This window comes from Melitaea cinxia, chromosome 3 (genome assembly GCF_905220565.1).
Source record: "Melitaea cinxia chromosome 3, ilMelCinx1.1, whole genome shotgun sequence".
Classification (NCBI taxonomy): Eukaryota; Metazoa; Arthropoda; class Insecta; order Lepidoptera; family Nymphalidae; genus Melitaea; species Melitaea cinxia.
In genome coordinates, this window is record NC_059396.1 from 14,512,476 (window position 1) to 14,527,863 (window position 15,388).

Below are 15,388 nucleotides of genomic sequence, written 5' to 3' on the forward strand. Positions count from 1 at the left end.
TAAATAATTCATTACATGCAGCTATATCTGTTGTATAATATATTCAAGGATGGAATACATGCGCTTGTCACTTGCATGTTCAGTTAGGGTTATTCAACCATTTGATACAACTGACGTAAGACGAAACTCTATTAATATTTCTTATGCCTAATGAGGCGTGGCAAACAAAGTTGTTTTTGTGAGATTTTTGAGTATATAATTCATCATCTCATGCTTTACGCTACACTTACATTAATAATATAGTGATTCACACTTTGCTTACTAGATTTATTTATTCTCTGGATTGACTGACAAAATTCATTGAACTTAAACGAAAAACTTACAATTAAAAAATCATCTTTGTTAGATATAATTATTTATTTTGAGTAATTTTCGTTCAGCATATATGTTAAAACAAATAAGTCGAAAACTTTGACATCCGCATTTTCCCGTGTTAATAAAAATAAATAACCTATGTTGAAACATATTAGTTCTAAAACTGGTAAGGTTAAGTATGTCGTATTCAGTGAGAGTATAAGTGTGAGACGTCATCATGGTGGTATGCCCCTAATGAATGAACAGAAGTCCGCCAACCACCTCTCTACTCATTTCGATGACATATTAGATTTAGTACTTGGAAATGTTTCAAAACAATTAACAAATTTTTGCGACTGGCCGACGATGTTTTCTTTAAATAATTGCTGTAGAAAAAGGACAAAATAAACAGAGTAACATTTTACACTGACGCATTCGCTTAAGCAGGAAACTGAAAAACCGCAAGATTTAAAAATATATTCCAAGCTGAATTCGCTCTGAGAAGTACCTATACTTAAACAACCACGTTTCATTATATCTAATAGTTATGTGTTTATAAAAGTGTTCGATAATAGATCATTGTTTTGTTCCAGCTGAGCCACATTTACGCAATCATGAGGGACGAGCGTGCCAGTCCTCCGCGCGTGCGCATCGCTGTCATTGGAAGCTCTCGCGTTGGCAAGTCTGGTGAGTAAATACGTTTTTCAATTTTTTTTTGCCAATCAACATTCCGTATAAATATAGTTTTGAGAGATATTAATGATTCTATCGGTAACGTATATCTAAAAATGAATCATGAAACTAGGAGCCAAAATATGTAAGTACGAAAAGAATGCTTTAGATATGTTTAATACTTACGAGTACAGCGTAAGTAGTAATCTAGAATACGATTCACATAAAAATACATCAGCTATCGTAATTTTTATACACAACAATATCACGTCGGTTTGTAGACTGTATATTTAACCTAAATGTTAAAGAGCGTCTGTCATAATTTTAAAAGTTTATGACCTGAAATTATTTTCAGGTCACATCTACTTTCTGTCTTATGAAATTTGAAACTGTGGAATACAGTTCTATATATACCTAACGCTACAAATTATACTATGACATCCTAATGAGCAAAGGTGTTAAAATGCATAAGCTTAACAAATTATTGTGCGTATCTATCAGAACCGTAAGAAAATTTTACAAGAGTAAAAATATTGCTTTCCTTTTAATAAACAATAAACGGCAATACATATAAATATAGAAAAATATTTATTACTTACCTCCATTTTCAATATATGATATTATAATATATGATATTATTATAAATTATATTTGTAATGACAATTTTTTTTAAAACGGCACCAAACTAACTCTACAAGTAATCTTTAAACTGAACAGTGGCTTTTTCCATTAAAATGTATTTCGCGCGTTTGTTTGTTTTTGTTTCGCATACATTAAAACGAGCTAGCATAAATTTATCACCAATAAATTTACCACCAACTACAAGCAATACCTATATTTAAATTTTTTTTCACGAAATGGACGAACTTCTACTTGCATTAACTCGTAAAATAAGATATAAAGTGCAAGTTATTTTATTGTAAAACTTTGAAAATAACAATCGAATTTTTTAATTTTTCCGAGTTGACAAACTTTTAACTAGTTTATGAATAGAATATCGAAAATCTTGTTAAGGAAAAGTGTTAGCATAAACAAATTATTTCACTATTATTGCACAATATGGTCGCGATAATTTTTCTGGTAATGTATTCATATTGCTGTTTTCTTAAACAGCATTCCAAGTTCTCATCAAGCCCATCAATCTTTCAATTTTGAATTTCCATCAAATATCATTCTAAAACAATTTGCTAACAAAAAAAAAGCATTACTGTTGGGTACTTATTTTCGTTAGCGATGCAATTTCTTTTTCCCGTTCTTTGATCATTTTTTCCATGATCATTAGTTTTTCGATCTTTTTAAAAACTTACTAACCATTATTTTGTTACTGAATTAATTAACCGACTTCCAAAAAAGGAGGAAGTTCTCAATTCGACTGTATTTTTCTTTTTTTTTGTATTATCGTTGTATTATAACACATAACTTTTTACTGGATGTACCGATTTTGATAATTCTGTTTTTGTTGGAAAGGAGATATCCCTTGTTTTGTACCATGATAAGGAAACCAGGATTTGATGATGGGATCCCAGAGAAATCGAGGGAAACTCTCGAAAATCCGCATAACTTTTTACTGGGTGTACCAATTTTGATAATTTTTAATTTAATCAAAAGGTAATGTTTATGATGTGGTCACATTTAAATTTTATCGAGATCTGATAACTACTTTTTGAGTAATCTTTGATAACACGTAGTTACTTGACTATTTTTTCGTCGATCTACGTTGTATTACTTCTCGATGTAATTGAAGTCGGTTTTTTTTCGTATGTCTGCAAACACAATTATTATGTTAAAAGCGTTCGGTCAAACACCGTGATACACAATCTCAAAGCGTTATCAAGATATGCAAGCCCACACGATAAAATAAACGTTGTTTAGTTCATAATATACAAACCCAATAACTGATGTTCTTTGTTTCAGCTCTTATCGTACGATACCTTACTAGGAGATATATAGGAGAATATCATTCAAATACAGGTTAGTATTCGTGACTACTAGAATAGTATTTTTATATTTATATATATATAATGGATAAATAAATAAATTAATAGTATTTTTAAATAATTGTCGATCACGTTATTACCCTTGTTGTGTACGTATTTATTGATACTGATATATTCATATAATATGTAGTGTGATTATTATAGCCCATGTTACTTTTAAGTTTAAGCTCTAATACATATAAAATATCCTTTTCTTTACTTAATATTGTACGACTGATTTCTCAGTTCCGTAGTTCTCTTAATACGAGTAATATTGGTGTAGACAAAATGTTCTAATTTATTCTCAATGTTTAATTAAGTATTTTTATTGAAACTTGAAAGTAATAAATTACCGCTTTAAATGTTTTAAACGTGTCAATTATTTATTCATTTTAATTTTGACAGATCTCCTCTACAGACAAACGGTTCCAATAAATGGAACTCCAGTTGAATTAGAAGTAATTGACGTATCTGGATCGAACGCTGACAAATTTCCGTCTGAACAGGTAATGTAACTTAATATACAGAGAAACAGCTAAAATACAAAAACATATAGGGACAACAATATACATTCTTGCAATAGAGATCATTTATATATTCACTTTACCACATAGATATATTAATTTGTTAGAATCAGTTCATTCATAAATGTAGGATAATAAATACATCATAATAAAACTCACTTTGCGGGAATATATTTTAGTTTTACTTTTTTTTCATGTGCGATATGTTTCTAAAGGAACCAATACGTTGAATTTAATTCTCGTTGTAAATAATGACTTTTAAAGCGTATTATTAGGTTAGTAGAACATTGAGATGATGTTTGGCATCCTTAACCTACAATCACTGCATTACGGAAATAATAAGGATGTTTAGTTTTCTTTTGAATAACTGTCCGAGGTCATATGTTATAGGCACTCAACGCCTTTGTTTTACGCCACATAATCGTAAAATAAACTGATTTTTTATTGAAACAAACTTCACAAAAATATTATTGTTCACTTCCGTGCATACGTATTACGATCTTTTTATTTACTGACATAACGATTTTCCGTGACATAAACCTTATGTTTTTACACGTGTGCTAGTGTTAAACAGTCCAAGTTGGATCGTCGTAGTTGCAAATGAAATCATAGATTAATCCAAGTCAGCACAGTCGTTTAACGTCCAGGCAAGTGGGTTAATCGTTGCGAATATAATACGAATGTTAGGAGGAGCGAAGTCGTTCTAGTGACCCGAACCGTCGCTCACCACGCGCTGCGTATGAATCACTCTGTTTACAGCACTGCGTTAAATGAATAATTTCTCTTACCTGTCTTGGACTTTGTATATTTCCGCTGCCTTGATATCTGCTTCAATTTTGGTCTGAAATAATGATCTGAAGATGTTTTGAACTTTGATGCACGAGCTTTTGTACTACGTATTTAGTTATTTACGTTAAGTACTACCATCGTAATAGTAACTATCTAAATTTATAAAACGAGCAAGTGATCAAGGATCAAATTGAATTGAATGGGTGGAAATTTTATCGTACTCTCAAGGCCGTTATTGTAAGAAAAAGTAATCAATCATTGCCCTAGAAATGTTTTATACAATAAAAGTTTTTCATTCAGTTTTAATTGAGTTTATTTTTTTTTTTATTTTTTTTATTTTATACAATGATAGGCTTGCGTTTGACCACTATTTCACCTGATGATAAGTGAAAATGCGGTCTAAGATGGAGCACGCTTACCTAGAAGTAACCTATTCACTCGCGACTTATAGATCCCCAGGTTATAATTTTCTGGAAACACAGACGCTGGTAGAGAGTTCCATTCTTTGGCTGTACGGATCAAGAATGTACTAGCGAATCGCTTAGTGCGTATAAGGGGAATGTCAACCATATAAGGGTGGCGTAACGCAGAGCGTCTGGTTGTACGATGATGGAAGGGCGAAGGGGGAATCAAGTTATGGAGTTCCTGCGCACACTCTCCGAAGTGTATCCGATAAAAAACCGATAGGCCGGCCACCCTCCGTCGATGATGCAAGCTTTGCAGCTTTGCAGCGACCAGTGCATCATCACCGATGAGCCTCCTGGCTCGTCTCTCAATCGACTCGAGAAGCTCCAGCTGGTACTTGGCTGAGCCATCCCAAAGATGAGAGCAGTACTCCATGCATGATCGAACTTGCGCTTGATATAAATTTAGAAGCTGTTCCGGAGTGAAGTACTGTCTCACCTTCGAGAGGACGCCCAGTTTTCTGGCAGCTGTTTGAGCCTTTGTCTCTATGTATGAGCCGAAATTGAGGGTGGATGACAAAGTAACGCCAAGAAGCTCTAGGCGGTCGGTTATGGGCACGGGCACACCGCGGAAAGAGGGAGTCAGATGAAAAGGACTCCGCTTTGCCGAAAAAAGACACGCCTGGGTCTTAGAGGCGTTGAACTTGACCAGGTTTGCGTCACCCCAATCGGAGACAGCTTTAAGGGACAAGTTCAGACGCTGAATCATAGCTTCCCTCAGCGATTGGATCTCAGACCCACTCGCTCGTGCGTTGGACACGTAACGCTCGACAACGGTGCTGTCATCTGCATACCCAAAAGTTCCGGGTTTGAGCAGGTCGTTGATGTGCAGCAAGAATAGCGTTGCCGAGAGTACAGACCCCTGAGGAACCCCGGCATTGATGGCCAAACGATCGGAATCGCAACCGTCTATGACAACGCGGATCGATCGATCCCTCAGGAAGTCAGATATCCAAACACAGAGAGAAGTGGGTAGGCCGTATGAAGGAAGTTTGCTAATAAGGCCGTCATGCCAGACCCTGTCAAATGCCTTCGAGATATCGAGCGAGACCGCAATGGCTTCCCCGTGTTTCTCGATAGCCTCACTCCAAATGTGTGTGGCATACGCCAGAAGATCACCCGTTGACCGATTACGGCGAAAACCAAACTGTCGGTCGCTAAGGAGATCGTTCTTCTCAAGGTGTGCCAGGAGCCGGTTATTCAGTATACGTTCCATACTCTTACAGAGTATGGACGTTATGGAAATAGGTCTGTAATTGACAGGGTCAGCTCGACTGCCCTTTTTGGGCACAGGCTGCACGTTAGCTTGCTTCCAGGCTTTCGGCACTTGTCCTGTCGCTAGAGAGAGACGAAACAGACGTGTCAGGATTGGAGACAACTCAGGCGCACAAGTTTTGAGTACTATGGCAGGTATTCCGTCAGGACCACTAGCTTTATTTACGTCCAGATTGCGCAAGGTTTTAAGGACCTCTTTTTGACGGATTCGGACTTCAGACATAGACGTCTCGCATCGAATCGAAGAAGTTGGAGGTGTGGCGCTGCCTAAATCAAGACGCGAGGATTCCGCAAAGAGATTAGCAAACAAGTTTGCCTTCTCCTCAGCGGTGTGGGCTAGTGATCCATCGGGTTTTATCAGTGGAGGTAGTGAGGGGCGACAGAAGTTCGATTCGGCCGCTTTAGCCAGGGACCAAAAGGCTTTACTACCAGGTGGGTATGACGCAAGTCTAGTCCCAATTCTGCCAATGTGGTCAAATCGAGCCTTCTGCAGAGCCTTCTTGCAGGACTTAGTGGCTCTGTTATAGGCTTTCTTCCTCTGACCCACGTCTGTTGTCTTGTGGTTACGAGCGTCGACCCAGGCCAAGTAAGCAGTGTTCTTTTCTGCTTCAGCACGAGAACAGTCAGAATTAAACCAGGGTCGAGCTGCCACGGATGCTGATGCGTCAGTGAATGGTATGTAATACTCCATTCCCTGACGCAGAACATCAGCCACAGCATTCGCACAAGATGAGGGATCATCGGAGGAGAAGCAAATCTGTCGCCATGGGTACGATGCAAAGAAAGAACGCATCTCATCCCAGTTTGCTGACTTGTATCGCCATATTCTACGGGTGCCTTTAGGGCAGGGTAAGGGCGGTGAATGGACGGATATGGACTTCACCAGACAGTGGTCAGAGCTGCCTAAAGGCGATGAGACCGAAACCGAATAGCGGTCAGGATCTGTTGTCAGGAAAAGGTCCAAACAGTTAGCAGTATGCGAGTCAACATCGGGTACCCTTGTTGCTTCCTGGACCAGCTGGGTGAGATTGAGCGCTAAAGCGAGATTGCGAATCTCTTTACCAGCGTGGTCAGTGTGCTGGTATGGGAATAGCCACTCTTGGTGGTGGGCGTTAAAGTCCCCCAGCATTACCAATTGAGCAGTAGGATACCGGTGCTGAGCCGCATCAGCCGCCTCACTAAGGTGTTGAATAAGCCTGGTTGTCTCCAGATCTCCGCTGTGCGAACGGTAAACACAGACATAAAGAATTTTCTCCACTCCTGTGTCCACCAAAACCCATAAGTTAGAGAAGCTGGGATCTTCAAGATTACGAAGACGCCGGCAGCATATGTCGTCGCGGGCATATAAGCAAACACCCGCGTGTGGTTTAAAATTATGCTCCAAGGTATAACCCGGGTAACACAAGTATGCTGTGTCAGACGGGCTGCCGATCTGCGTCTCCGAGAGGAACAGTAGGGCCGGTTTCTCAGTCTCAAGATGGTGGTGGACTGCAACGAGATTGGAGTGCAAACCTCGAATGTTAGAGAGGTGCACTGAGAGTGAGAGGGAGTGCAACCGCTGTGCTGTCTTGTTAATTCTGTTACTCTTTTTCATAAAGGCGAGTGAAGGAAGGTGAGAAGAAGGAAGTGAAACGAGGCTCCACACTACTAACCCTCAGACTTTCACCGAATCACTACGATGGAAAAGGGGATTGGACTGGAGACTGCGGGGACGCCCGAGCCCCCCCGGAGATGTCCACCGGGCCCTCTCATCCGGTCGCCAACCGGCACGATGGCGCATCCCGGGATTTTTCGACAGTTGGCGGGGCAGCCTTTCGTGTGTGGCTGGCACATAATTGGGCCCCCAACTACCTGCGGTCGGCCAGCGGTGCACCGTGCCTCGGATCCCGCTACCCTCCAGAACCAATCACCACAGCGCAGCGGTACCAGTGCCAGTCAGACTGGCCAATTCGCGCGGAACAACTTTTTCGACCCAAATTCTCAGTCGGCTACACCGATCAACGTACCGAAACACGAAACCGCTTGACGGTACGACTTTGTTCGGTGGGTGGTCGCGAGCCGTCGGCCAGAGCCTACCACCAGTATGTCACCTGATTAGCACCACCCAGGGACCACGTGTAGGGTTTCACAACGGGGTATACACCTACGGACGAGGGCGACTCAGTCCCCAAAAACCAATTATATTGTAACGGATTGATTTTGTAATCAATAAACTCAATTAGTACGATAAAGTTCAAGTCTGATTGTACTTTAGCGTAAAAATTAATTTGAAATTCTAAATTAATTTAGTTATTATTCTACTTATTCGATCTTATTATGTGAAGCTTTTTTTACAAAAGCGAATCCAAAATATTAATACTGTCTGGCATCAATCTCAGAAAGACTACCTGCTCTACATTACGCGACCTAATTAATATCCATACACGGCACTTGAATCTGTATGTTCTATAAGTTGTAAGACAAGTTATTAACAATATAATATAACCTATTTTAATCAGCGAGGAGTAAATCATTAATGTTTTAGTATATGTAGTTAGTTATAGTATCCATATTTTATAATTTATTTCATTTGTTACAGATTCAGTGGGCTGATGCCTGTCTTCTTGTTTACTCCGTTACGGATAGAAGTAGTTTCGACTACGCCACAGAGATTTTAAACACATTAAAAAGAACGCCTATGCATGGAAGCCCAGCCCATGGACCAGCGGGAGCGCAGTCAGGAATGCCTCTCGCACTATTGGGGAACAAAACAGACTTAGATCATCTACGACAGGTTAGTGTCTAAAATAAACTTGCTATTTCAGTATTCGTAATTAACGTTTTACTATATAGTGATTAGACTTTTAACTTTCAACGCCTCCACGCCAAATATTTATAACGTAACTAGCAGTTGCCCGAGACTTCACTCGCGTAGAAATTGATAACATTTACATATAGGGGCTAAAGTAGAGTATAATCATTATAGTACAAAAATTTATGACCTCTTTGTACCACATTGATGGTTCACCTTTCATGTCTTAGAATCACCACATTGCTGGAAAGCTCGCTCTCAATCAAGCTTCATGAAACAGTCGTGCAATAATCTTCCCTTAGGTTTCTCAAGTTATTTTTGCCTCAGTATCAATATTACTGATCAAATATCTATGGAAAAAGTTTAAAGCTTCTTACTCCAGAAGTAACGGATTTCTGTACAAATTTTATTCCGTATTTCACCCATTTACGTTTAGAATTTACACAAAAACTGAAACACTCGTTCGCTCATTTTTAATAGTAGTCCAGAACTATAATTTGATGTTTTGAGCTTCAAAATAGACGAATTTCTCAATCAAAATTTCAATCCCTATTTCATCCCTTTAAGGGCAGTTTATCCACTAATGCTGAAATGCATATTTATTCATTTTTAGTTAATAGTACAAAAATAATTTCATGCCCCTAAGTTAAAAAATATAATGAATTGATTGTATGACAAATACACATGCTTACTAACTATTGACTATCTCCCTGCCAAATTTCAAACTTTTAGCGTTAAAATTTAAGATCTATCATACAAACTTTCTCTAGCCCTTAGATCACAATAATCCGGTCCTGTCACAAAATACGCTCTTAGCGGACCTTTACTAACTTTAAACTACATCTGAGTCACATTTCAAACTTTTAGTACAAAAAATGATCGACTTTCATACAAACTTGTGAGAGGCCTTTCTAACCTTAATCCCTATCATCCTTAAGCCCTATCGGAAAAACCGATCTTAGCGGACGTCTACTAACTACAAACTATATCCCTGCCAAATTGAATCTTTATGTGTCCTGCGGTTTTTGTGATTTCGTAATGAATCAATGACCTAATATACTTATATAGACTAGCAACATATAAAAAATGAGCTCAACTCGTAATAACTGCTGAAAATTAATTTACTATAAACAAATTTAAAGTTTCACATTATAGATTATTAAGTGTTAAATTTAATTTGATATTCTATTAGAGTATACCTATTTATGTCTTTATAATTAGTATTGATCGTACTTATTCAAGGCTTCATCGTACAAAATATTTACTCAATACAACTTTATCGCTACCATTATCCATATCTGTGTTAAAGTACATAACTTCCTACTTACAACATAAATAAACTGGGAAATATCTTTTTGTGTTTCGTCAATTATAAATATTTAATAATAAAATTTTATGGAACGTAAAGAAAATGTCTGATATATTATATTGTATTTTTTACTACATATCCTTATAGAAGATAAGGACGCGTGGGTTTAAATTTATATTACATCTAGACTCTATACATTATTGATAGGTTATAAAGCATGAAATTGTGTGCGTGGGGATAGGTCCTTAATGTAATCTTAGACGTTTGACATTTTAAAACATCAACTACAAAAACTATAATTAAATTATCTTCTGGGATGGGGTTTTCGCAAATTTGTATCAGTATAGTAGCTACTTTCCTTACCGTACATTCACGAAGTCTTAATGTCCCACTGCTGGACACCCCTACCTCTTGGAGAAAAAGCTGAGTGAAAGAGTTTACCTCAATGGGATAGCGTTAAAAAAATCGACTTGAGGTGATGAGTTAAAAAATATGAGTTTCAGAATTTCTTCCCACGTAAGCTTTCGAGTACGCGTTAAATTCTACGATGGAATAAAATTACCCTCGGAAACATGAATACGTGATATATATCATATTCGTATCATTAAAAACTATATTATATAATTATGTTATTAGTTAAAAATAATTATATATGTTATTAATTAAAAACTATATTAAGCCTATAGACTCTCACTTTGACGAAGCGGACATATGTATGATTGACCATAAATATACAAGTACAACGTTATGAAATTCTAATTTTTGGGTGCCGTTGTTACGAGAAAAGAAATCACGTCGATTACTGGAACATATTGAATAATCCATCATCGACATAGCTATCGTCCATTGGAAGTTGTAGTTTAGAGTAGTTTGACGATTTAAATTAAAATAACTTATTTTTACAGAGCTGAATGAAATAAGCTAAATAGCAATATAAGGCGCACAAGAGCAATAAAAATAAAATTTTCAACATCCGTCGAAGATTAGAACATGATAAGAAAAAGCATCTAATTACTGATAGGCGACTTTTCATACTGTAATTTTAATTTTGCCCTGGTAACTAAATTACTAGAAGACTAGAATTTGTGTATTAACTTTATAAATAAATAACATTTTTGAAAAACGAAAAGAAATAAAAGTTATGGACAATATATCCTACACACCTTCTTAGTGATTTCACTAACAAAATTGGATTTTTGTTGAGTTCTCTCGCGGTCGAAATGTATGACAACGCCGTTTTATTCATAATATCTGAATATTGGAAACGCTATCCGCTATTTCGAGTAGATCATCCTTGTCTATATTTGTTCGCCTAATACGTTAATAAATGTGAAAATACTATAGATATAAAATGCTAGTAATAATATAATGCGTAACTAAGTTACATAATTAAATATGATATTGAAAATTATAGTAATTGAATAAAAATACACCTACACTTACCGCCATATATACAAGGCAGGTCTGAGAGTTTGCGTAGACGGAAATTCATAATGCTTAAAACAATGGCGTAGGTAGACCCCTCGTTTGTGTTTCAATTGAGGTTTGTCAGTTTCTTAACGAGAACGACAGAAATAATATAAGGTACATATATGTAACCTGATGAGTCAGTATATCCATTTCACTGTCGAAAACAGTAGGTATGTATGTTAATTTTTTTTTTGCATTTGACTAACGGGTAATATCAAACGAATGTATTTTATATTACGTGTCTGTTGCTCTTGTATACATATAAAATAGTAATTAGTTTACTACAAATGCGTCATTATATATATCGAAGAATTTTCTTATTATTTCCGTTTGAAAGATCCAAATATGTCTATACTTTTGGGAATATCCCAATAGAATCCCTTACATTTGTCATCTATTTTTTCGTATACTTAAGCTAAAATATAATTTATTTTTACAGGTACCAACAAAAGAGGGTCAAGCTGTTAGCGTAGCGTACGGTGCCACGTTCAGTGAAGCGAGTGTGGCCGACAATTCCGGCGATCTCTATCGTTGCGTTGACCGCTTGTTAGCTGAAGTACGCACTCCACAGCGAACGAGAAAATTTTCTGTGACGAAGATGTTAGGATCTTTAATAGGTTGGTAAATTTTATACATTCGACAAACACATAAAAATTTTCACGTTGTTGGTATAAACTCAATGTGTATCTGTACATAATATAAATGAATTAAATATAAATTAATAATCAATAAATAATATTATTTTTAGGTGGAGCAACGAATAATAACCAAACAACCCGCGGATCCGTAGTGGCGTGCCCGAGAGTGCCCGCGCCGTCGAGGCCTCCACTAGCGGCCGCTGCACCCTGACCGACCCTGGAACCCACGGACCGCGCACGCTGACGTTTCGCCGGTGCCGTATGCCTCGTCTGTCTACCAGTACCATCACGATTCTCATCACCACTGCCTAATATGTAAACCTCTTCCGCAAAAAAAATATGAAGACATTTCTTCGTTGAGAAGAGGATAAACACATTTTTTGGTTTCATTTTACAGTGATTGGTGGTTGAAGACAATGCGCCTAAGTGCTGGTGTATTTTTAAGCTTTAAATTTCCGTTGCTTTGTTTTTTTAGGTGTATTTTATGATATTATAAATCTTATTTACAATATGACAAAATACACCTAAAAGAACTTAGCAAAATACATATTTTATCGTAACTTTGACAATAATCATATCTTGGAGTCATCGTTAGTAAAGATACCTGATAGATATCGTGCCAAAGAACTAAAATGACTATATATGATAAACGATGTAAAAGGACACATTTTTAGAGAAAATTTTCTTACTTTTTCACTTTATGCGCAAACGGGGACCCAAAATCCAGTAGATCAATTTCATTGTATAAATTATGAAAATGTTAATTACGTATTTTTTTTATACTGTAGAAAATAAAACGTTCTCTATATATCTACAAAATATCTTAAATATTTAGAATTATGATGAGACGATCATTTGTGACTCGATAAAAACTTTTTATATAGGTGTAACAATACACTAGGTACATACAATTAGTTAAAATTCATACACGATTTTCTACTTTTGCATTGTATTAATCGTAAGAATTTTTATGGTATACATAACAATTTTTACTACTTACTGTAACTTGAAAGAAGAAAGAAGGGATACATATATAGAACTATTGCAAATTTTTAAGGCTGCTTTTCTATAAATGTATTTCTATAAAGATCATATTATTCTCACAAAAATTTAATTTTGCTAATCTATAGTATAATCCACAACTAGGCTATATCAACAATGGCAAATAGATATAAAATAGCTTATTGTAACAATAACAAAGTATGAAAAAAACACTGTTCTTTTAAGAATTGACATTCCGATTGAAAGTATGAAAAAACTGTAAAGTTCTTATTCGTGTGAGTTTCAGATTTTTTTGCATTATTTATTAGTTTCAAATTACTTATACATATGAACAAAAATTCGAATATATTAGATATTAAGAATTCATAACCCAGTTAAAAGCTAATTAATTGTTTCGATAAATACATTATATAACGTGTTCCGAAACAGGTGTCCTTCCGCTTAGGGGCATATAGAGATACATCTAGGCATCAGTCAGTCAGAAAGTTCAGCCTATCGTGGTCCTGTACATAGTAGGCCTCCCCAAGTTTACGCCAGACATCCCGGTTTTCCGCAATACTCATCCAGCCTATACCGGCAATCTTTTAGTCGGGCATACCGTAGGCGAAATTATAAGTGAAATAAATAAAAAAATAAGAAACTACAGCTAAATAATTAAAAAAATCAACACATTTTAAAAACACACGTCGTGAAGGCATCGGTAAAGAGGATATAATAAATAACCGAATTTACTGTAAAATAGTTACTTAGTAATGAGCTACTTTTTCATTTTTTTTTTCACTTATAATTTCGACTGTGGTATGTATGCCTACCCCTAAATGAAAGGAAACCTGTTTGTGTTAAAATGTTGAAATAGTATTTAAATTATAAAATATTATTATAATCTGTCTAAAAATTGTCATAAATGTGTCTTAACCAAATATATCAATAGAAAATCTTTTACGCATGTATTAAAAAAATAGTCAATGTCTAGTCATTAGGTATAGGCTGTGAAAAGACATGAGAAGGAATATGCAGAATCAATGTTTTTTTTAATAAAATAACTAATTAAAGCGTATAACGATGATTAAATGTATGTTTCTTATTCAGGATCAAAATGAAACTCGAATTTGAAGTTTCGATTGTATGATGTAAGATGTAAAAATCATCAAACATGTCTAAAACTACATTATTTTATTAAATCTTAAATTTTAATTTAAGATAAGAGAACTGCTTTTTTGAAATCCTTATGCATTGATAAGTTAAGGTGGATTTTGATAAAACTTGATATTGGTATATCTATCGGCTTTTGGCAAGCAAGCACTTGCTCATTATTAGAACATCTAAGTTTTAATAACACAATGTAGCTTTGGTGATTTTACTGTTTATATAAAATATTTGAGCGGAATGTGCCTAGAAAGTATATGAAATGTGTAATATTTACATGTTTGTAATTTATGTATTATAATAATATGCCAAAGAGTCAAAATATTCGATGTTATAGTTAATGGACAATGACAGGTGAATTATGTTTGTTGATGATTACATGTTTATTATAATTCGATGTATTTAATTGATATTAGATAAGAATGAAGTAAGGGTAGAAGTACGTGTTATAAATAGAAAGTAAGGAATTTGAACTGACTGGGATAAGTTGTAAATAAAATGTATGTTAAAAAATAAACGTTTAATAAATAATTTCCTTTTTTATTTTCTTCAAAAATATTTACTTTTTTTTTTAATTATAAATAGACTTGAAAACAATATAATATATCGGAATTATTTTTTTTATTTATGAGACAATATTTACGAATTCTTAAGCTTCAAATCAGTGCCATGACTTTTATAAAAGGACTCGGTTATAAGATAAATATCTTATTTAAATAATTTTACCTACTTATTGTACGTTTTCAGTTTGAGCACAAAATAATATAATACTTGGATGAGCTATGAAAATTTTCACAAAATGAATGTAGTACTTCGCACCACTGTTTCGTTATACAGTTTTCTAGCGGTAATAAAGAAAAAAAAAACTCGTTACACTGTTATATACTTAAATTCACACTAACAACCAAAAAATCATAATAAACACATATTTTATTTTATTTTATTTTTATTTTATTTTCAAATTTTGAAAACTTACAGCTAAATTACAAATATAAAAAAAAAAACAATGATCAAGTTACGGCCAATTACAAGTTTTCG

At 35.4% G+C, this 15,388-nt stretch overlaps 1 protein-coding gene across 1 annotated transcript; it reads left to right on the plus strand.

Annotated features, from left to right (window-relative positions):
* Positions 1–908: 908 nt before the first annotated feature.
* LOC123669211 (ras-like protein family member 11B) lies at positions 909–13,559 on the plus strand. The gene is made up of 6 exons (XM_045602839.1): positions 909–981; positions 2,881–2,937; positions 3,348–3,448; positions 8,573–8,767; positions 12,004–12,181; positions 12,313–13,559. The coding sequence occupies exons 1-6, from the start codon at positions 909–911 to the stop codon at positions 12,411–12,413; spliced, it is 705 nt and encodes a 234-aa protein (XP_045458795.1). The 3' UTR covers positions 12,414–13,559.
* The last annotated feature ends 1,829 nt before the right edge of the window (positions 13,560–15,388 follow it).